Genomic DNA, 25,798 nt, shown 5'->3' with positions numbered 1-25,798 from the left:
AATATTCCATGAACTTGTGAATTCATTACAATTTGTCAACTCAACTTGGTCATATAGGAATATTCCATGTACTTGTGAATTCATTACAATTTGTCAACTCAACTTGGTCATATACGATTGGGTAAATAATCCTCAATTCTTTACAATTTTATTGCTGATAATATGGCAATCTAATAGCTAGTATATTTATTCAAGATAAATATGTTTACTTGTTGCTAAATGCGCTGTTTAAAAGGCGACATCAGTGAGTATAGTCGAGTATAGTGGGCTATAATATGCTGTCGACGCCATGCCTGTCGAAGATACATGTACTGTAATGCTTCTCCTCGGCAAATAATAAAAAAATCAGATAAATAAATTGAACACGCGAGCGACATTACAAGTGTTTATTTATGTCTACACTGTAGTCTAGCCGTTTTGATTTATTTTGCCATAATATGGGGAGATAATATTTTAGCATTTATACCCACAGACACTGACAATTAGTGAGAAAATGTGAGTAAATATCGGTAAATGTTGGTTAATAAGACATGTAGACTGTAGTTTTTGTTTACTGATGTCTGTTACAACCACTAGCAATGTATTTTTTCACAATGCTGTTGAGTTTTATTCACCTGTTGACTACGCTCGTCATAGGCTACGTGCTAACCATGTCTCCTTATGACATCGTAAAATCCTGTGGTCTAGGTGGGACCGGAAATACCCGAAAACTCTCGAAGTAAATCCGAAGGGAAGTGACTGAAAAAGGGTCATTTTAAGGTGTTTGCAGACGCTTTTGAAAAGTTTTAAAACCAGAATGCATTTCACAAACATGTAGTCTAGCAAATTAGCGATAGTGAATGTGAGCATTTTGAATCACCTTTAATGTAACTTCAATGGTAGGCCTACTTCCACATGGCACATACATGTAAGGCTTACATTGTACATGTATACTGGATTTTCAAAATACAAAAAATGTAGTATAATCATGTCTAACTTAAGATGGTCTGTAATACCTTGATACTCAAAACAACATTATGATAAATGTCTAGTTACAATGTTTGGGTTACTATTAATGTTATGTTACAATGTTTGGGATACTATAGATGTTATGTTACAATGTTTGGGATACTATTAATGTTATGTTACAATGTTTGGGTTGCTATCAATGTTATGTTACAATGTTTGGGATACTATTAATGTTATGTTACAATGTTTGGGTTGCTATTAATGTTATGTTACAATGTTTGGGATACTATTAATGTTATGTTACAATGTTTGGGTTGCTATTAATGTTATGTTACAATGTTTGGGATACTATTAACGTTATGTTACAATGTTTGGGATACTATTAATGTTATGTTACAATGTTTGGGATACTATTAATGTTATGTTACAATGTTTGGGATACTATTAATGTTATGAACATCTATGTCACTGAAAAGACTACTGTGACTTCACAATCAGAATGTTGTCAGAATATAATACAGTAAATAACTACATTTTACCTGTATAAACTGTCTTTCCATCCGCAGCATAAACACCATGCTATCCGACTGCCATAGGTCCTTCTCTGTTTCCTAGGCCTTGTTAAACTGTCATTTTCACTGTCAAAACCGTCCTCCGACATCATTAAGGGCACTTCGTCTAATGAGGAAGAATCATCTTCTGAAATTAATCTGTACGAATAAAAAAGAAATTTTTAATAGAGGGGCAGAGACTTCAGGCAACTCTGTGGAAAATAGTTATACCTTGCAAACTACATTTTGTATATCATGTACATATGTATATTTGTATGTATATGTATATGTATATGTATATGTATATGTATATGTATATGTATATGTGTGTGTATGTGTATGTATGTATGTATGTATGTATGTATGTATGTATGTATGTATGTATGTACGTATGTATGTATGTATGTATGTACATGTATGCATGTATGTATGTATTTATGTATGTACATGTATGTATGTATGTAATAAATGCCGTCCGGGTAAATACACGCCGACGTAGGAGGCGTGTATTGCCAGGATGGCATTTATCTTGTACCCCGGCTAATAATTTGATGGTGTCATATTCTTTCCAGGAAAAACTCCATACACTCATTGTTTATGTTTTGATTTTCGATGAGACACCCTGACGCCAACGTGACTTCCAATCGAAGCTGACACGTGTCAACAAACTGGATACACGCCTGTGTCAACATTCAATGTCACACACGTATATCGCTATGTTACACGACGAAAATAGCAATTACATCCCAATTGACAGAGTATTTCATACCACTATGTATTTGCTTGATATTATTACGCAGGACATTCATACTACAAACTACTCAATACAATCACATCCATCATGTGTATGCACCTAGTGATATGAAATTTAATTAACTTTGTTTACTCTATCAAGAAAACATACCTGGAATGACCAGTGACTCATTGAATATTGTTCATCAATAGTAAATTACAGCATGATTTTTCAGGTTTTGGGTGTTTGAATCAACTGCAAATTTTGCAACAGTGATTTTATTTTAAAATATTACTAGGAAAAAATGAACAAATCATACTGGGAGAAAAATAGTTGGTGTGGATGAGGAAGGAAAGAAAATATATTGACATGGTGCAAAAGGAAATACTTAGAAAGATTTTATATTTTGAAATAAATGTTAATTTTTTATTTTGATAGCTTATGAAAGTGCTGAAATACTTGTGATTATTTTAACAACTACTTTTTACAGTTGAACAAAACATTGTATGCTATGCTATAGTATGAATATTAATTAGGTCATGAAAATTGATATTATCTAGGACTCCTGTTTATTTTGGAGAAAACTTTTCAGTACCCACAGAAACTTTCAAAGTGACATTTTTTGATAATAAACAAAAGAAGGACTAATCAATCCCAACAGTGCATTTGTTAGCCACAGAAAAATACACCACTATTTGTGGAATGGGCAAGCACTTTTTGATTTGGGCAAGTACTTTTTGTTTTCTACTTGCCCAGTGGACAAGTGAAATGTTTTCATTATTTTGACCCCTGCTTAATACTGGTTGGGTTGAATTACTACTACTAACCCTGGTAGTCTAAGACCCTTGATACTGGTTGGGTTGAACTACTACTACTAACCCTGATAATCTTATCCTTGGTACTATGTATATTTAAATATTGTATGTTGATCCTTAGGTTGACAGCATACATGTAAATTTGTTTCCTTTGCCTCCGACTTCTATTAAATTGACTAAATTGACATGTCAATACATTTATTGTACATCCATTTTACATTCTGACATGCAGCAATAAATTAACCACACAGTCTTTTGACACATTGGCTGCATAAAAATGACAAATTCTAAAATTATCATGCTTACATGTCACAATGATATATTAAAATACTACCAAAATATTGATATTTGATGTACACGATAGATGTATGTCAAAAACTACAGTCAACTATAATTGGAAATACAGAAATAATTATGATTTAAAATAATGGCTTACCAAATTATTTCAGGACTGACGGACCAGATGGCAGAATTTTTCCAGTAAAATGATGTGAATGAACACAAATTTCAGAATAACTATTAGTTACACTGAAATAGTGATCTCTTTCATTTTTTACAATAGCTTTCCTATATTCATACTAGAAATTTCCAACTCAGGTAGAGTCTAGTCTAGGTGTGTCAGCCTATAGACTCGTTTTGAATGGAATTTTAAACATCACATACATGTAACAAGTGGGACATATGCTGGAAAGCTAATTAGAATAGAACATTCTATTCTGCTCAAGGGGAAGTCAGCAATGGTACATGTGTACACACTACTGTCATATGAGGGGAAGAAAATATTACAATTGAACAGATGTCATGAAGTGATCAAAGAACGTAATGCAGGGTATTATTGTTGTTCTATAAATTACCAAAAAACAAAATGTACCACGATGATACTAATGACTCTAGCAGTAAAATGGACACCCTACTTACAATAACAAATAAATTACATTGTATAATTGTAAACACCCCTACAATTAATGGTATGACCCAATGAAATTGACACATTCATTGATCATGTTGATATTTGCTATATGTAGTCAATTTGCATATTAATAACATGTCAGTGAACTATAGATGTATACATGTATGTTCACTGTATGTATTGCATGTGTCAGACTCAGGTACCACATTGCATAAAAGTATAGCAGAGAATAGTTTATCTGACAAGAGAATCAAAGAATGATCAGTTACAAAAAATATTACATATGTACAGATCACAGGCACTTGTTTCCCCGAGATATGTATCAGAATACAATAAAATGTTGATGATATCGATAATATTGATGTATTTAGCTAACTATATAAGAAAGGGGTAAAATTATACTTGTTTCTATTAATGATCGTACAAGTTCACGCACATGAAATATTAGACAAGGTAGGTAACAGAACACCATTACCATATGACAACATGAACTTTCAATCAGCCATTGTACTCGGCAAACATTTCGAAGATTTTACCTCCTGTTACTTCCTAGTTCCCAAATTTGATAATCTTCCGATAAATCATGTCGTTGTTACAATCGGACCATGCCTACCAAAGATATCAACCGATTTCTGCTGCTATGTAGGAGAATTGGAGCAGATAAATTTTTTATAACTACCTCTTTTGCATATTGTCCCTAGACCATGTAACAGCAGCACATGTTACAGCCGATAGTGGCTCTCTCCATTTACCATGTAAACATCGATATCAATCACGTTCTCGGAAGGTAGTTAGAAAAAATTTACCTGCTCCAATTCTCCTACATGGAGTCAGAAATCGGTTGATATCTTTGGTAGGCATGGTCAGATTGTAACAACGACACATTTTATCGGAAGATTATTAAATTTGGGAACTGGAAGGTAAAATCTTTGAAATGTTTGCCGAGTACAATGGCCGGTTGAAAGTTCATGTTGTCATATCGGTAAAGGTATTCTGTTACCTACCTTGTCTAATATTTCGCAGTGAGTGAACTTGTACGATCACAGAAACAAGTGTAATTTTACCCCTTTCTTATAAGGTTGGCTCAATATTATCAATATTATTGATATTTTATTGTATTCTGATAGAAATGTTCTGATACATACATGTACATTGTATCTCGGGGAAACAAGTGCCTGTGCTACAGATATACACTAATCAAACCATATATATACGTACAAATATACTAAAATAGTAATCAAACCATTAAGTACAGATATACTAAAATAGTAATCAAACCATATATATACGTACAGATATACTAAAATAGTAATCAAACCATACATATACGTACAGATACACTAAAATAGTAATCAAACCATTACGTACAGATATACTAAAATACTAATCAAACCATATATATACGTACAAATATACTAAAATAGTAATCAAACCATATATATACATACAGATATACTAAAATAATAATCAAACCATACATATACGTACAGATATACTAAAATAGTAATCAAACCATACATATATATACAGATATACTAAAATACTAATCAAACCATATATATACGTACAAATATACTAAAATAGTAATCAAACCATTACGTACAGATACACTAAAATAGTAATCAAACCATTACGTACAGATATACTAAAATACTAATCAAACCATATATATACGTACAAATATACTAAAATAGTAATCAAACCATACATGTATATATACATACATACAGATATACTAAAATAATAATCAAACCATACATATACGTACAGATATACTAAAATAGTAATCAAACCATATATATACGTACAGATATACTAAAATAGTAATCAAACCATATATATACGTACAGATATACTAAAATAGTAATCAAACCATTACGTACAGATATACTAAAATAGTAATCAAACCATATATATACGTACATATATACTAAAATAGTAATCAAACCATACATGTATATATACATACAGATATACTAAAATAATAATCAAACCATACATATACGTACAGATATACTAAAATAGTAATCAAACCATACATATACGTACATATATACTAAAATAGTAATCAAACCATATATATACATACAGATATACTAAAATAGTAATCAAACCATACATATACGTACAGATATACTAAAATAATAATCAAACCATACATATACGTACAGATATACTAAAATAATAATCAAACCATACATATACGTACAGATATACTAAAATAGTAATCAAACCATATATATACGTACATATATACTAAAATAGTAATCAAACCATATATATACATACAGATATACTAAAATAATAATCAAACCATACATATACGTACAGATATACTAAAATAGTAATCAAACCATACATGTATATATACGTACAAATATACTAAAATAGTAATCAAACCATACATATACGTACAGATATACTAAAATAGTAATCAAACCATATATATACGTACAGATATACTAAAATAATAATCAAATCATACATATATGTACAGATATACTAAAATAGTAATCAAACCATATATATACGTACAGATATACTAAAATAGTAATCAAACCATACATATATGTACAGATATACTAAAATACTAATCAAACCATACATATACGTACAGATATACTAAAATAGTAATCAAACCATACATGTATATATACGTACAAATATACTAAAATAGTAATCAAACCATACATATACGTACAGATATACTAAAATAGTAATCAAACCATATATATACGTACAGATATACTAAAATAGTAATCAAACCATACATATACGTACAGATATACTAAAATAGTAATGAAACCATACATGTATATATACGTACAAATATACTAAAATAGTAATCAAACCATACATATACGTACAGATATACTAAAATAGTTATCAAACCATACATGTATATATACGTACAAATATACTAAAATAGTAATCAAACCATACATGTATATATACGTACAAATATACTAAAATAGTAATCAAACCATACATGTATATATACGTACAAATATACTAAAATAGTAATCAAACCATACATGTATATATACGTACAAATATACTAAAATAGTAATCAAACCATACATGTATATATACGTACAGATATACTAAAATAGTAATCAAACCATACATGTATATATACGTACAAATATACTAAAATAGTAATCAAACCATACATATACGTACAGATATACTAAAATAGTAATCAAACCATATATATACATACAGATATACTAAAATAGTAATCAAACCATATATATACGTACAGATATACTAAAATAGTAATCAAACCATATATATACGTACAGATATACTAAAATAGTAATCAAACCATACATATACGTACAGATATACTAAAATAGTAATCAAACCATACATGTATATATACGTACAGATATACTAAAATAGTAATCAAACCATACATGTATATATACGTACAGATATACTAAAATAGTAATCAAACCATATATATACGTACAAATATACTAAAATAGTAATCAAACCATATATATACGTACAGATATACTAAAATAGTTATCAAACCATATATATACGTACAAATATACTAAAATAGTAATCAAACCATACATATACGTACAGATATACTAAAATAGTAATCAAACCATACATATACGTACAGATATACTAAAATAGTTATCAAACCATATATATACGTACAAATATACTAAAATAGTAATCAAACCATACATATACGTACAGATATACTAAAATAGTAATCAAACCATACATATACGTACAGATATACTAAAATAGTAATCAAACCATATATATACGTACAGATATACTAAAATAGTAATCAAACCATATATATACGTACAGATATACTAAAATACTAATCAAACCATATATATACGTACATATATACTAAAATAGTAATCAAACCATATATATACGTACAGATACACTAAAATAGTAATCAAACCATACATATACGTACAGATATACTAAAATAGTAATCAAACCATACATATACGTACAGATATACTAAAATAGTAATCAAACCATACATGTATATATACGTACATATATACTAAAATAGTAATCAAACCATATATATACGTACAGATATACTAAAATAGTAATCAAACCATACATATACGTACAGATATACTAAAATAGTAATCAAACCATACATATACGTACAGATATACTAAAATAGTAATCAAACCATACATATACATACAGATATACTAAAATAGTAATCAAACCATACATATACGTACATATATACTAAAATAGTAATCAAACCATATATATACGTACAGATACACTAAAATAGTAATCAAACCATATATATACGTACAGATATACTAAAATAATAATCAAACCATACATATACGTACAGATATACTAAAATAGTAATCAAACCATACATGTATATATACGTACAAATATACTAAAATAGTAATCAAACCATACATATACGTACAGATATACTAAAATAGTAATCAAACCATATATATACGTACAGATATACTAAAATAGTAATCAAACCATACATATACGTACAGATATACTAAAATAGTAATCAAACCATACATGTATATATACGTACAAATATACTAAAATAGTAATCAAACCATACATATACGTACAGATATACTAAAATAGTAATCAAACCATATATATACGTACAGATATACTAAAATAGTAATCAAACCATACATATACGTACAGATATACTAAAATAGTAATCAAACCATACATGTATATATACGTACAAATATACTAAAATAGTAATCAAACCATACATATACGTACAGATATACTAAAATACTAATCAAACCATATATATACGTACAAATATACTAAAATAATAATCAAACCATATATATACATACAGATATACTAAAATAATAATCAAACCATACATATACGTACAGATATACTAAAATAGTAATCAAACCATATATATACGTACATATATACTAAAATAGTAATCAAACCATATATATACGTACAGATATACTAAAATAGTAATCAAACCATACATATACGTACAGATATACTAAAATAGTTATCAAACCATACATGTATATATACGTACAAATATACTAAAATAGTAATCAAACCATACATGTATATATACGTACAAATATACTAAAATAGTAATCAAACCATACATGTATATATACGTACAAATATACTAAAATAGTAATCAAACCATACATGTATATATACGTACAAATATACTAAAATAGTAATCAAACCATACATGTATATATACGTACAGATATACTAAAATAGTAATCAAACCATACATGTATATATACGTACAAATATACTAAAATAGTAATCAAACCATACATATACGTACAGATATACTAAAATAGTAATCAAACCATATATATACATACAGATATACTAAAATAGTAATCAAACCATATATATACGTACAGATATACTAAAATAGTAATCAAACCATATATATACGTACATATATACTAAAATAGTAATCAAACCATATATATACGTACAGATATACTAAAATAGTAATCAAACCATACATATACGTACAGATATACTAAAATAGTAATCAAACGATACATGTATATATACGTACAGATATACTAAAATAGTAATCAAACCATATATATACATACAGATATACTAAAATAGTTATCAAACCATACATATACGTACATATATACTAAAATAGTAATCAAACCATATATATACGTACATATATACTAAAATAGTAATCAAACCATATATATACGTACAGATACACTAAAATAGTAATCAAACCATACATATACGTACAGATATACTAAAATAGTAATCAAACCATACATATACGTACAGATACACTAAAATAGTAATCAAACCATATATATACGTACAGATATACTAAAATAGTAATCAAACCATACATATACATACAGATATACTAAAATAGTAATCAAACCATATATATACGTACAGATATACTAAAATAGTAATCAAACCATATATACATTTTGTATATGTACAGATATACTAAAATAGTAATCAAACCATATATATACGTACAGATATACTAAAATAGTAATCAAACCATATATATACATGTACGTACGTATGTACGTATGTACAAATATACTAAAATAGTAATCAAACCATATATATTATATATATACATACATACATACATACATACATACATACATACATACATACATACATACATACATACATACATACATACATACAGATATACTAAAATAATAATCAAACCATATACATGTATATACGTACAGATGCACTAAAATAGTAATCAAACCATATATATACATACAGATATACTAAAATAGTAATCAAACCATTACGTACAGATATACTAATCAAATATACATGTATATGTATGTAGACAAAACTATATTATACAGTAACTGACTAGGTATGTACAAATGGAGGTCACAGTGTGTACAGTGTGTTGGTTCTATACCTGGGGTAATAATTGTGAAGTACTTTGAGTACAGTGTGTTGGTTTTATACCTGGGTAATAATTGTGAAGTACTTTGAGTACAGTGTGTTGGTTCTATACCTGGGTAATAATTGTGAAATACTTTGAATACAGTGTGTTGGTTTTATACCAGGGTAATAATTGTGAAATACTTTGAGTACAGTGTGTTGGTTCTATACCTGGGGAACTAATTGTGAAGTACTTTGAGTACAGTGTGTTGGTTTTATACCTCAGTCCTGGGGTAATAATTGTGAAGTACTTTGAGTACAGTGTGTTGGTTATATACCTGGGGTAATAATTGTGAAGTACTTTGAATACAGTGTGTTGGTTATATACCTGGGTAATAATTGTGAAGTACTTTGAATACAGTGTGTTGGTTTTATACCAGGGTAATAATTGTGAAGTACTTTGAATACAGTGTGTTGGTTTTATACCTGGGGTAATAATTGTGAAGTACTTTGAATACAGTGTGTTGGTTATATACCTGGGTAATAATTGTGAAGTACTTTGAATACAGTGTGTTGGTTTTATACCAGGGTAATAATTGTGAAGTACTTTGAATACAGTGTGTTGGTTATATACCTGGGTAATAATTGTGAAGTACTTTGAATACAGTGTGTTGGTTTTATACCAGGGTAATAATTGTGAAGTACTTTGAGTACAGTGTGTTGGTTTTATACCTGGGTAATAATTGTGAAGTACTTTGAGTACAGTGTGTTGATTGATTTTACAAATGTATTGATTAAAACACTGCCATTATAATGATTATGAAAACTGATAGCAGTTACAATGTAATTTACACATGTACAGTAAGGAAGTTGTTATGATCTCTCTCCTTTCATAGATCATAAACATCAGACATTCATAGTGATTGAGTTGTCCTCTTAAAGGTCCTTACAGTGCAGGTATATTTTATTATTAATTTAAACTACAATATCCATAGGCACTCCAATCAATCTGTACCATTTTTTTTAAGGCCGAGTCTGCTGACAAGCGCTTGTCACTAGAACAATATGCTGCTGACAAGCGTGACCTTTGACACCCATTATGATGTGTTTTGGCGTCAAGTGTAAAACGTTCTTATTACCCTTGAAATTGATTGCACTTTATCACTTTATCAAACACCATCAGTTCTTAAAACTGTTAATTTACGTGTGATAGCTCCTATTTTTTCCAACAACCGCGAAGTCCGCCGCGTACACACATTACATGTACACTTCACCGCCTATATGCTCCATGGCCAAGGCCGCGTATGTGATGTAGTACTACGTGCAACGTGTAAACAGTAAAGGTAATTAATCTAAAACAACTAAAGTTTGTTGCATCAATAACATTCATTATTGTGAAGGACAGGTAAAATGCGTATAGTTTTTGTGGTGTTGCGTGGTCTTTTTACTTGTTTTATCCCATGTGCAGCGATGGCCTCAAAGTAATGACATACAGCTGACGACAGCTCACCGGCCGCGCAAGTTAAACGCCGAATCGTGAAATAAACATTAAATCTCAAGTACTATTAAAGCTGGGGTGGGAAACTTGAAACTACTACAGGAAAACGACACGGTGACGGTATAACTCCATTCCGGGACTCAATTGTGTCAAAGGTACGGGTCAGTACTAGCGCACATGTTGACGTCGACCAGGCTGTAGTACACATGTACGCTCGGCGCTTGTCACGAGAACAATATGCTGCTGACAAGCGCTTGTCACCAGACACTCCGTTTTTTTAATGAATAGTAAATATCTTATATTTACTATCCTTTTTTTTTTAAATCATACAGATTGATTCGAGAGCGTGTGACAATAATATATATCACATGACTCAATAAATCCGATTTCCGTTTTTCAAATATTTTAACAGTTACAACAAATTGGACAGGTGACTGACTGATCGGCTAACTCGCTACATTCTTTTGACAAGACTGAAGTCAATTTATGACTCATACCCCATGTCGTTGTAGTAAACTGCCTGTCGTAACTTTCAATTCCTCATTGCCGTTGGGTACGCGGAAGTGAGTGATGGTTATGGTTGGACTTGTACGTCCATCAGGATGGTATATGTGACAAAATGTTGTGTTGATGTCTCTTACATGGGTGGGACGATTCACACATATATCTATATTTGGGTTGAATGGTGTCATTGTCTGGCAACTCGTGATCGCTCAAACGAAAGATCTAAATATAGTAACGGGTTTGTAAAAGGAATGGTATTCTCTATTACGTGGCAATAATATACAGTTGGTTTACCTTACACGTTGGTTAAGTCTCACATACACCACAGGAGACTTGAAGGAACTTTTACGCATATTTAGCCGACATTTTGACTACACCGGAAACACCTTCTTGGTCAAGGGGTCAGATCACTTGCAAGGTATATGGAAATTTATGCAAAACTGTGCAGACATTAAAAGGAATGGGACAATACCACCTCTGTGTGGACGATGTCATCACCAGACGGGCTTGCCTACTACGGCGCCCTCTCATTTTCTACTTCCGGCAAAATAATAACAGATTTGTCGGATTTTAGAGATCTGATGCCTTTCGAAACAGGCTAACGATGACTTAAATATCTAAATTAATAGGTCACAATATTGACAATACCTGTGAGATCGGTAATATCGATGAGCTGACCGGCGTTTTGGATTCAATATCACTTCTAACGTAACATCGTCCGCCATACTAGTTGCTATATATCACCACATGGGGGCGTTATCATTAACATCGCTTGTCCCGGCCAGCCTGATCGATCATGATCAGCTGTGAGTGACTCAGCCTTCGGTCGGTACAAAACACTGGTGCAGGCCAGCCCAGGTTAGGTATTGACTGAATTTTATTTTTTGATTTCACATTCAGATCCAATGAGCTAGTATCATCTACCATTAGTATTCACTACTCAATATTTTGCCCAAGTTTTCAACACATTCACACTAGCTGTTCTGTGTTAGCCTCTCTCACCAGTCCTCAGGAGCATCACTATATTAGCTGTTTTCATGGTTTTGTATGTACCAATATCTACCGAATAATTGCCTGAATATGCTTGTACTGTGGGCCATCATGATCGACTACATAGGGCTATTCATTTGTTGATGTGTTAGTGCAACTCCATGTACATGTTATTGCGATGCCTTGGGGCATTGTCGCAGTAATTAACACGTCACCAAATGATTTAAGAATTACTCAACACAACTTCCAATACGCCATAACTAAGGGAGCATTCGTTTTTTACGGGGAGGGGGGGTCGGTGGAATTTGAGGTATGAATTAAATGTAAAAAGCAACCCCCCCCCCTAAAAATTACTTTTCTAAAATTTGACCCCCCCCTAAATCCATCAATTGTAAAATGTGACCCCCCCCCCATAAAAATTTTTCACTTGATTTATAATAGATTTATGAAACACTTGACTTATATGAGTGTTTGTTCGACATATCACATGATGGACCATGAAACCTAGTCCACTACAGAAATCAAGAGAAATTTTTGGCTGCTCATTTTCAAGAATGAAAACCCCTGCCAGACCAAAAAAAGAAAACAACAGAAAGGCGAGACAGAGAAAAATGGAAGCATTACAACGCCGTGTAGAGACTCTCAACAACAAGATTATAATGGTGGAATTTCACCCTTTTGATACTGGTAGACCAGCACCAGCCACCATGGTATTAATTGGTAATGTTAGCTCTGTAAATGCATCGGAAGCCAAATTGCTTGTGCCCATGTACAACTTGAAATATATTGACGAGCACTCATTCAAATTAATTTTTGACCACTTAGCCACTGATAGCAAAGAAACAATTGACCTGAGTGAACTTGACAGTCAAAGTGACACGGAACAAAGTGGATCTGTAGATACAGTTGACTACAGTGAACTGAAGAGTCAAAGTGACTCGTCAGACTAACTTAGTAACTATCTCTTTTGTGTTCTTATCTATGTTTGTTAGTCCCCGCCGGCCGGGGCCACGTGGCGGCCATTTTACGATTTTTATGGTGGAATTCACTCAGGTCAATTGTTTCTTTGATATGTTTGGTAAGTGGTCAAACATTAATTTGAATGAGTTCTGTTGTTTTTAAAGAGTTTTTAAAGAGTTTTAAAAATGAGGTATGTCATTATATTGCCACAGCCTGAAAGTTTTATTTTTGTGATTCTGTGTTTTCTTTTTTTTACTTGTTATCACCTGTTTTGTACATTTTTTTGTCAATTCTGTTGTTTTTTGCTACGATTCCATACAAATATGTTGTAAAAATTGACCCCCCCCCAAACCATTGGATATAAAATTTGACCCCCCTAAAAACTGCTTTGTAAAAGTCACCCCCCCCCCCGAATTCCACCGACCCCCCCCCCCCTCCCCGTAAAAAACGAATGCTCCCTAAGCACTGGAACTCATTACCACCATCCCTCAAATGTATAAATTCAAGAAAATCATTCAAAGAGGAACTAAGAAATCACATCGTATCTAAGACCTAAGGGCTTGTTTGTTTTGTATGTAACTTAGTGTATATATTTCTTACAGAAAACTTGTTTTCAGATGTTTTTGTTTTATTTTATTTTCTGTTTTGTAGTTTATATGTTGTGTGTCTGGGCCATTGGATTAAGACTAGTTCCACTGAACTATTTCCATGGCCCTCACCAGGGAGGGTGACCATGCAATACTAAATTATATTTTTTGTCATGTACACTTTCCCAGTCTAAGTTCTGTCATTCTTTTTGGTGAAAATAAAATGAGTTATTATTAGCTCTTATATGCAGTTGATGAGGGCCCACAGTACAATTATGCAACAGGGGCGCGTTCGGTAGACAAAACGCCTGCGGACGTTTCAAAACGTTTTCTTCCCGAACGACTAATTGTCATAGTTTTTCGCGGGCGACCCGGGACGAAGGAAGGCGGAAGAGTGAGGTGACTCGCTAGAAGCCAAGATGGCGGCCACGAATTCTCACTTCATCGGCGAACTTGAGTTTTTGTGTAGGATTACGTAGTGCACATTAGTTTTGATTCAGCACTGCAAAAAAGTTCATGGAATTGGTCATTTACAATTGGCAACGGAATTTAGAAATACGAATACCCGTCGGGATTATGGTACGGTCGATTTGACGTACATTGAGCAATGCAAGATAAACTTGCGGTCAGGTCACAAGTCAAAGATCACTTCGTTAGTGTAAAAATAGTGTATGCATAAATAATAAGCCTTTTTTAGGCATTCTAGCATCCTGACAGTACTGCAAAGGTGTGATTTATTACTATGCGCATCGTCTTTTCAGTGATGAGTGCTGAATGTACACCAAATGCGACAATCTTCTGTTTGAATGTGCCGCCATCTTTTGTTTTTCACGCGCAACATGTAAAATACAGTTCGGCGCAGGGCCAAACAATGACAAAACGTTTTGACTACTGAACACGCCCCTGACATCGGTACATACAAAACAGCCCTTTTTATAATAGTGATGTGATGCTGCGGGACTGTGAGAGAGTCTACTGTGTTGTACACATGGCTACAACCATGCGTTGGCTTATAGTCCTGCTTGCAGACGGTGCGCGGGTCTAGATTACTGACATGACCCTCAACACCGTACTCAGCCTATTTGGAATGGGAAGCAAATTGCTTCCACACCAAGTACCGAAGAATGTTTCACGGCTGTCTCTTCACAGGATGGAGAAGAAAGGGACAACATTATACTCTGTATGCATGCAGGACTAGCTTGGACTTTGACGCCAGACTTTTTTCTAGTTACATGTGTAACAAATTTGATGGGTGACCTCTCTTGTTTAGGTAACCCTCCTCCATTGTTACTCTCTCTCTCTCGCTCTCCACTCTGTACACGGGATCGACTTGGACTTTTAGGGAATTAGCTCAGACTACACACAATGTTCATGGTTAACCTGGATCATTTGGAAGTGGCCACGGAGCAGATCGAAGCTCCTAGCCTCAGACCGTCTCTTCCCAAGACTGAATCCAAACTTTATTATTCCATTAAATTCTTATAAACATAAAATATACAATACTCAAATGATTGGGTAATAAAATAATCAGCACCATACATGACTAAAACGGAAGTATTGCCGTCGCCTTAATTCAATGCAAATGATATTGACAAATATGAAAACCAGCCAAACAATGTGATCACGTCATTGTTCTTCCAACTGTCTGTAATCAGTCATTATTTGACACTGTTGATCTTTTAATAACTTAATGTTGTCATCTTAGAAGAATACTATTCGCGCAATGCAAACATTTGTTGTAAGTGTTAATTCATGACAGCTGAGAGTTCACGGTGACCTCGCAAAACATCAAAACTTAGCGAATATTAAAAAGTTGTATTCTGTCATCCGTAACACTATCACCTTTTCCCAAAGTGTGGCGTCCCCGTCACACATTAAAATATTCAAAATAATTGCCTTTCATAAATGAAACACTTTTTATGATTTTGTAAATCGATAGAAAAGGAGAAAAGTACAAACAATTAAAGAAATTAAACTTGGAATATTATGGATGTGTGCTCATTTCTTGAACAGCAGTCTGATTTCGAGACAGGCAGTTTACTTTCAAAGATTGGAATTGCAGCGATTATCTTTTTCAACATTGACGATAATGCGAGAGGTTATTCAAGAAGTGCCTTTAGAGTCATACAGCTCCTCTACCATACAACGTCTGGCCAGACTATACAATCACTCACACAGCTGTGCCTATCTTTTACCCAGAAAAAAAATGAAATCCTTGACTTGTAAAATCTATCATACAGGTACTCTTCAATGACAACTCAAAAATCGTGAAATAGATGATATTTTCATTAAACAAGTGATGTCATTCTTTTTTTGTGAAAAAACAAAAACTTTACGTCGTGTACGATTGAAAAAATGTTGGACTAACAGTTATCATACGGGTTTTTAGCATTTGAGGCATTTCAGAAATTCTTGTGGAATTTGAAAGGAATTTTTGCATAGACAATAATACAGCTCATTTCGGTCGGATCTCTGTTTTGCACTCAAATTTGAAAATCAAATATTTATCTTGTACTGCAGATTCAATAAAATACTACACCAACATGGTTCCTTCCTTTATCATAGGAACCTTACATCACAAAATCAGACTCAACTTGTGAGCAACGCATTTATCTGTCGCGTTTCGGCTCACTACAACTCAGAGTCAACAAAACTTCGAGGAGTTTCCAATACACCATACTTCAATAAATATTCTTATTAAAACAAATATTTTCTCCATAGATAAATCAATAATATTCTTTCTGCTTGTACGCGACCGTTGAGATGTAAAACAGCATCACTAAAATGATTCTGATAAGAAAATAGATTTCAAGAATTGTTCATCGTCAAACTAAATCGAGCATACAAATATTATTTCTTACACATTTCTCTGTACACACAGTACAAAAATTGCTGATCATGAATAGAAATGAATTCGAGGAATAAAATAATGTCAATCTTTAGCAAATCTCTACTACCGTATGATTAATGAGTTGTTTGTCCTTCAAAAGTCTTAAACATGTGGTTCACATGCGAACTGCTTCGGTCTGCATCATCAGCGTCCGATACGTGATATCTCCACTAGTAATCGCCTGTCAGCTGTTCGGTGCCCGTTGAAGGTTTCACTGCTGCAACGTTTGTCAAAGTCTCTATCGCTGTCTGTTTATTCATAATTCCACGTTTTGAAACACAATTCCTCCTTCTGAGATGTCTTAGTCCATCACTGCAATATTTTACAAGTTCTAGTTCGAGTTGAATTCCAACCATTGCAACATAATCATTAAAGTTTCCTTTCGAAAAGTTATCGAGTCATCGATTTCTCACTCACCCAGCGGCGTTGTTTTTTTTCTTCTCAAAGGTTGTCAATTATTCTTCATAAAGTTTAAATTTGTCTCATTACGCGCACAATGGTCCTTCTAGTCCAAGGCCGGCTTTTCCACCACTGTAACAAATTTTAGGTGGTAACCTCTTCTGTTAAGGTAACCCTCCTCCATTGTTACTCTCTCTCTCTCGCTCTCCACTCTGTACACGGGATCGACTTGGACTTTTAGGGAATTAGCTCAGACTACACACAATGTTCATGGTTAACCTGGATCATTTGGAAGTGGCCACGGAGCAGATCGAAGCTCCTAGCCTCAGACCGTCTCTTCCCAAGACTGAATCCAAACTTTATTATTCCATTAAATTCTTATAAACATAAAATATACAATACTCAAATGATTGGGTAATAAAATAATCAGCACCATACATGACTAAAACGGAAGTATTGCCGTCGCCTTAATTCAATGCAAATGATATTGACAAATATGAAAACCAGCCAAACAATGTGATCACGTCATTGTTCTTCCAACTGTCTGTAATCAGTCATTATTTGACACTGTTGATCTTTTAATAACTTAATGTTGTCATCTTAGAAGAATACTATTCGCGCAATGCAAACATTTGTTGTAAGTGTTAATTCATGACAGCTGAGAGTTCACGGTGACCTCGCAAAACATCAAAACTTAGCGAATATTAAAAAGTTGTATTCTGTCATCCGTAACACATGTTCAGAGCTTTAACCATTAAAACAGTACTAATGCGTTCGGGTAATTGGACCCAATCAGGATCAGTGTGAATTTCCCACCTAAAGTGTGAGCGGAAGAAGGGAGTTTTACAATTATTTGTCTGACATTTTCTCTGATATTAATGATCAAACATTATATACACCACTAAAACAGAACTTCAGTTATTCATATAGCGAATCACTGGTAAAAATGACTGAACCTGGCCATACCATTTAGTGGTGATACACCATGATATAGACGGTATAGACATTAGCCTAGCTACCACAATTGATACAGAATAAAAAAATGAGAACACAATCTACACTTGATCAATATTATATCCAATCACTCTATGATGCCTCCACTACCAAATGAAAGCACACAATTTAGCAGACATCCCTTACAACTGATGAGAAATACCAAAGCAAGAGTTTCGAAACAACCCTAATTACTTTATGTGATGAACCCCAAAAAAATATTCAGTCAATACCTGGCCTGGTCTGTACCTGGCCTGTACCTGTGTTTTATACTGACTGATTTGAGGCTGTAGCGTGATAGCTTTCATGATTATCATTTTAAAACACTATCTACATATATTATTCTGCACTTTTTATCAGGCACATTGATATACTGCTACCTACATGTGGATATTAAATAAGCAAACAACATTAACGGAACCCTATCCCCCCCCCTACACATAAAATGTGACTGCTTTCCCATATGAGTGTCTGCCATCTTTTCTTTTTTTGGTTTTGTTTTTCACATGCAACATTTTAAAAGTGCCTGTACATATAGTTGTCCAGGACGCTCTGGCCAAGCATTGACAAAACATGTTTTGCTCTTGAACGCACAGAGTACGTACAAGAACAAATATGAAATCGAATGTGAAAAGTGTGATTCCTAGAACAGAAGACACTACCCAGTAATTGTAGGGCAATTTTGAAAAAAAAAATCACTGATGGTTCATTGCCAAGAAAAAAACAATCTGACAACAACTAATCAAAAATCTACAACAAATATAATGACGGACTCCCATCTTTGGATCTAAATGTGAATATATAAATAAAATTCAGTTGATACCTGACCTGACCTGACCTGCACCTGGTCTTTACCTGCGTTTTCTACCGACCATGACAAACATCACTGTACAGGTACAGTTCAATGACTACTTATTAAATTTATTCGGTCTGGTATTTATACCACTTTGTTGAAGCAGAGTGTGTTTACCCAAAACAGTTGAACAGATCATGCAGATAATAGGATACTGGCAGTAGATACAGATTAGACAATGGATGGATGAAGGGAGGGAGGGAGGGTGATGGGTCAGGGATAGATGGATGGATGGATGGATGGATGAATGAACAAAATTGCTGCAGTGACATCTAAAATGATGACCAAGTCAAGCACAGACGGAGTATATATTAAAGTCGGGACTTGATTTTGACATTAATTAATTGTCCCAGAGCTCTGCCTTCTCTGGTGATTTGGGACATTGTCAGAATCGTGTCACATACTCCATCTGCAAGTAGGACTATAGGACAAAGCTGTGATATGATCAATGTCATTGAGTAAGTAATTGAATGAATGAATGAATGAACGAACAAACCCAAAGATGCCTAAATATTTACGATAAATTACGCAAGAAATATACACAAAGTCATCGCAAATAGTATGCTTGCAAGAACGAAGGGCAGAGTCCGGTCTACTGCAGTACGCGGAATCTATAACTGGGTATAAACTGGGACCCCAGGGGTTGGGCAACTGTGTATGAAATGTGGTATGGCTCCTACAACACCTCCAAACCCTAACTGTTATCATAACACGTATAAAAAAGGTACCCTTTCTCATACCTAATGTAGCACACAAAGTAGATACTATAGATTGCTTTAAAGTAACCCATTTTCAAGAACAGGGCACATATTGTAGTGATAAGACATTTTTTTGAATTAAAGAAAAAAATAGCGCCAATGGGGTTGTAGCACAACTGTACTTGGATGTTGCTATGGGTGTGGGCTTGTTGCTCGGCGTATTGCATACATTTTCGGAATCTTTATTCACTTGCCTTCCCTTCCCAGTTTTCATCTTTGCAATATAAACCATCATTTGGATGTTGCTATGGGTATGGTCTTGTTGCTAGGCATATTAACATACATTTTTTTAATTCTTTATTCACTTACCTACCTGTCTCTGTTGGTATCCTTGTAATATGCATTGTCACTTCACTGTTGCTAAGGGCGTGACCATAGTTGCTAGGGTCAGTTGAGTTAAAATGTTTTGAACAAAAACTGTAGATAACACCTCCAGAATCATCCTTACCAAGTTTCAGCCCCATTCACCATTTGTGTTTTCAAGATATAAGTTTTTGACCAAATTTACATATTGCTGATGGGACGATTATATTGTGACTACATTTTCATGTACACAGCCCTACAGACATCCCCATTAAATTTCATCCCAATCTGCTCAGTAGATTTGAATTACAGATTTTTGACCAAAAATACAGATTTTAGTCCTAATTTGCATATCACTGATGGGTTCATCGTGTCATGAACAATTCTTAAACTAAATACCCCCAAAGACATGCCCACCAAATGTATGGAGAGAATATTGAGACGGTTAGCGTTACAAGGATCTAAGGATACCAGCGGACTGAGACTGACGATGACGAGCGACATCTGTAAAAACCAGTGGACAAACCTGTCATCGCCTCATCCATCAATGCGACCTTGTGTTTGGAATCATCTACTGAACTGTCGTTTGATATAGCTAAGTAACCATAGACCCTACGTAACGTGAACTGAGTTCAACTATATGCTGGCTTTGTTTTATCTCAATTCAGTCAATTTGGAACTCCTTATTAGTAGTTGTCAAATGTTTGTATAGAGAAATTAAAGTACGAAAAGAGAATTGATATCTACCAAATAGTTTGTGTGTGAGTCATTTTAAGTAAGTCTAATTGAACCCGGCTCGGATAGTGTTGACTAAGTTCAAAGTTCAAGCCAAACTTTCTACTCAGTTAAACTCCGGGATTACACACACACACACACACACACGCACACACACACACACACACACACACACACACACACACACACACACACACACACACATATATATATATATATATATATATATATATATATATATATATATATATATATATATATATATATATATATATACACACACACAATAAGCAGTCTCATTTCAACATGCCTACTGAAGTAGCTCTACAAAGTCTGAGCGAAACGTCATGGCCATAAACACTAATCACAAAACATTTCCCAGCAGACTTTAAGTTACACAAAATATTCAACAGAAACAATGTCAAAGTCAGTTATAGCTGCATGCCAAACATGGCTACCATAATCAAAGCGCATAACGCCACCATCTCCAACAGCGAAACTAAACCCACTCAAAAACCCTGTAATTGCAGACAGAAAGACACCTGCCCTCTGAACGGCGAATGCCAAACGGAAAACATCGTATACCAAGCCACCGTCCACGGAAAACAAACAAAAGTATATATCGGTCTAACAGAGAACAACTTCAAACAGAGATACGCCAACCACAAACAGTCATTCAAACATGAAAAACACGAAAACAGCACAGAACTATCAAAACACATTTGGAAACTGAAAAGAAACAATGAGCCTTTTTCCGTATCCTGGTCCATCAGCAAGAAAGCCCAAGCATACACCAATAAAACAAAACGATGCAACCTGTGTTTAACCGAAAAACTAACTATTATTAAAGCAGACAAAAGCTCCACATTAAACAAAAGAACTGAGTTGATATCCAAATGCCGACACGAGAATAAGTTTTATTTGTCCAACTTCAATAGAGCATCTATCACCTAAACTAAACCCGTTAACTAACGGAACATCAAAGCCCAACATGTAACAACCCGCCAACACTTACTTGTCCGCACCCAATAACCCACACAATAACAACCAACACCTCCACACATACAACACCTACCCACCGACACAGACAATAGTGATGGTATTTCTATTGTCTACACTCTATATATACAGCACACCCAGAGAGTAGGCCTCAGAGTGTCTGATGATCGCAATATGCGTGAAACTCCGAGTTACACCCAAGAAAGAGTTCCAGTACTACCAAAACTATATATATATATATATATATATATATATATATATATATATATATATATATATATATATATATATATATATGTGTATATATATATATATATATATATATATATATATATATATATATATATATATATATATATATGTATACAGGTTTTGAAAATTTGAACCAAATTATATGCTATAGACCCTACAGAACTGTTTCGTGAGGTGCGTATTCCTCACTCATCAGGGGTAGAATGGAATATAGTATCTGCGTTTCCTTAGATACTATATTCCATCCTACCCCTGATGAGTGAGGAATACGCACCTCACGAAACAGTTCTGTAGGGTCTATAGCATATAATTTGGTTCAAATTTTCAAAACCTGTATATAATTCGCTCTACTACCCGTATTGAGCACTTTTATGTGGTTTTATCTACATCCAGTCAATTATATATATATATAATATATATATATATATATATGAGCCCAAAATCATATGACGATAAGACTTCCTGATCCCATTACCCGAGTACTGATATAATAATATAATAATATAAAATTTTAATACCTGTTTAATAGGTACGGTTGTAATAGTCCACGAGGTCGTCGACTCCGATACCCTGTTCCGTGATGTGTGACTTCAACATTGAGTCCATTCGACGTAACTCTGTCAAGAATAGACAGGCTTCGACTGCCATCATCACTTCCAAATCCTCGATATTGTGAATTGATAGAATTTGGGTTGACATCCATTTTCGTAAAATCAATATGTTGTTCTAAATTTGGTTTTGAAAAATAAAAATAGAACTAGGGTAGTGCCAAAACAAATGTTCAAGTCAATACAAGATGACGGTAGTTACGTAGTACCAGTACCACATATGTCTCCGTATTGAAGTCAACAGGTGGTTCCACCTACTTCAAACGGAAGCAACCAGCATATCTTTTTAACCTTATCACCTTTGATGTCGTCGTTGAAGTAATTTTTCCAGATGTCAAGGTAGTGGTTTTACTTTTACTGTAGAAATAACGCAGACTTAAAAGATACTATCCACAACACTGTACTCGTGTGTCCCTACAACTCAAAGGTTGTAGAATGGCTGTATCTATGTATGTTGCAGGTTCAAAGTTCATGCCTACCGATCCACCCTCTGATGCATTGGTCGGGATTATGATGATGACACTATATACACGTCCATATGTTATCTAGACGGTTTTGAATATTTTTACGAAAAATTCTGCCAGATCAATAGTGAAGGTTTTATTTTCTCCTTTAATTTGATATCATGGAAATGTCCGGTAGTCTTTCAATGAATTATAAGTAAATATGTAAATGTGTATGTAGATCACAGACACTTGTTTCACGAGATATGTATCAGAATGTTTCTAAACAAAATACAATAAAATGTTGATAATATATAGACTATATCTCGCGGTGAGTGGACTTGCGCGATCACAGAAACAAGTGTTATTTTACCCCTTTCATATACAATTGGCTAAAACACGTCAATATTATCAATTTTATCGACATTTTATTGTATTCTGATATAGATATTCTGATATATTTCTCGGTGATCTACAAGTGCCTGTGATGTAGATACAGGATTTAGTTGTATATTGTGTGGGTAATGTGACCAATGGTACCATAGCCACAGGTACTCGAATCAATCTGTATGATTTTTTTAAAAATGGTAAATAAGACTTATTTACCATACATTTAAAAAAAATCATACAGATTGATTCAAGTACTTGTGACCATAGCCATAGACAGAATACCGTTAGAAATGTATACAAACAAGCCCGATGAGCTGACTGATGTATTTACTTTCTCTCAAATTACAAATGTATATCCACATGTCACTATAATAAATGAAACAACTACTACTCTATATGTGTGTTATTTGTAAGGTATCCGTGATACACACATATTGTATTACCACGTGGTACGACGACTCAATTACATATTGAATTTGTATTGAAGGTTAAAGGTCGTAGATGTCGTCACAATATATCAGCATGCATGATATCATGATTTCCACAAGGTCTACTACAACACAGCAAGGTCCACATCAAATGTCTCATCAAACCTTAAGGTCGTTAACCTATCATTTGTAGATATAATAGTTCGTCCACTGCGACATCTCTATTACTACCCACCAACGGTCGGTACAGGCATGTGACATCTCTATTACTACCCACCACCATGCCAACAGTCGGTACAGGCATGTGACATCTCAATTACTACCCACCACCACCACCACCACCACCACCACCACCACCACCACCACCAACGGTCGGTACAGGCATGTGACATCTCAATTACTACCCACCACCACCACCACCACCACCACCACCACCACCACCACCACCACCACCAACAGTCGGTACTACAGGCATGTGACATCTCAATTACTACCCACCACCAACAGTCGGTACAGGCATGTGACATCTCTATTACTTATCCACCACCAATAGTCGGTACAGGCATGTGACATCTTAATTACTACCCATCACCACCAACAGTCGGTACAGGCATGTGACATCTCTATCACTACCCACCACCACCAACGGTCGGTACAGGCATGTGACATCTCTATTACTACCCATGGCCACCACCACCACCAACGGTCGGTACAGTCATGTAACATCTCTATTACTACCCACCACCACCAACAGTCGGTACAGGCATGTGACATCTCTATTACTACCCACCAACGGTCGGTACAGGCATGTAACATCTCTATTACTACCCACCACCACCA

At 34.0% G+C, this 25,798-nt stretch overlaps 1 protein-coding gene across 4 annotated transcripts in view; it reads right to left on the bottom strand.

Moving 5' to 3' along the window:
* Window positions 1-23,802, bottom strand: part of LOC144437116 (putative phospholipid-transporting ATPase IIB) — an 82,114-nt gene extending 58,312 nt beyond the window's left edge. Inside the window, exons 1-2 of one of the 4 annotated variants that reach the window (XM_078125970.1) lie at window positions 23,608-23,802; window positions 1,488-1,658 (exon numbers count right to left, since the gene is read on the bottom strand). In XM_078125970.1, the coding sequence (XP_077982096.1) occupies window positions 1,488-1,658; window positions 23,608-23,792 (356 nt within the window). In that variant the 5' untranslated portion in view covers window positions 23,793-23,802. Of the gene's footprint in view, window positions 1-1,487; window positions 1,659-3,483; window positions 3,656-12,664; window positions 12,855-13,018; window positions 13,103-23,607 lie in introns of those variants that run through there. The other 3 variants (XM_078125971.1, XM_078125972.1, XM_078125973.1) reach the window with 3 other exon arrangements.
* Between the last annotated feature and the right edge of the window lie 1,996 nt (window positions 23,803-25,798).

Source organism: Glandiceps talaboti, chromosome 7 (genome assembly GCF_964340395.1).
Source record: "Glandiceps talaboti chromosome 7, keGlaTala1.1, whole genome shotgun sequence".
Taxonomy (NCBI): Eukaryota; Metazoa; Hemichordata; class Enteropneusta; family Spengelidae; genus Glandiceps; species Glandiceps talaboti.
This window is presented reverse-complemented; position numbering and strand designations above follow the sequence as displayed.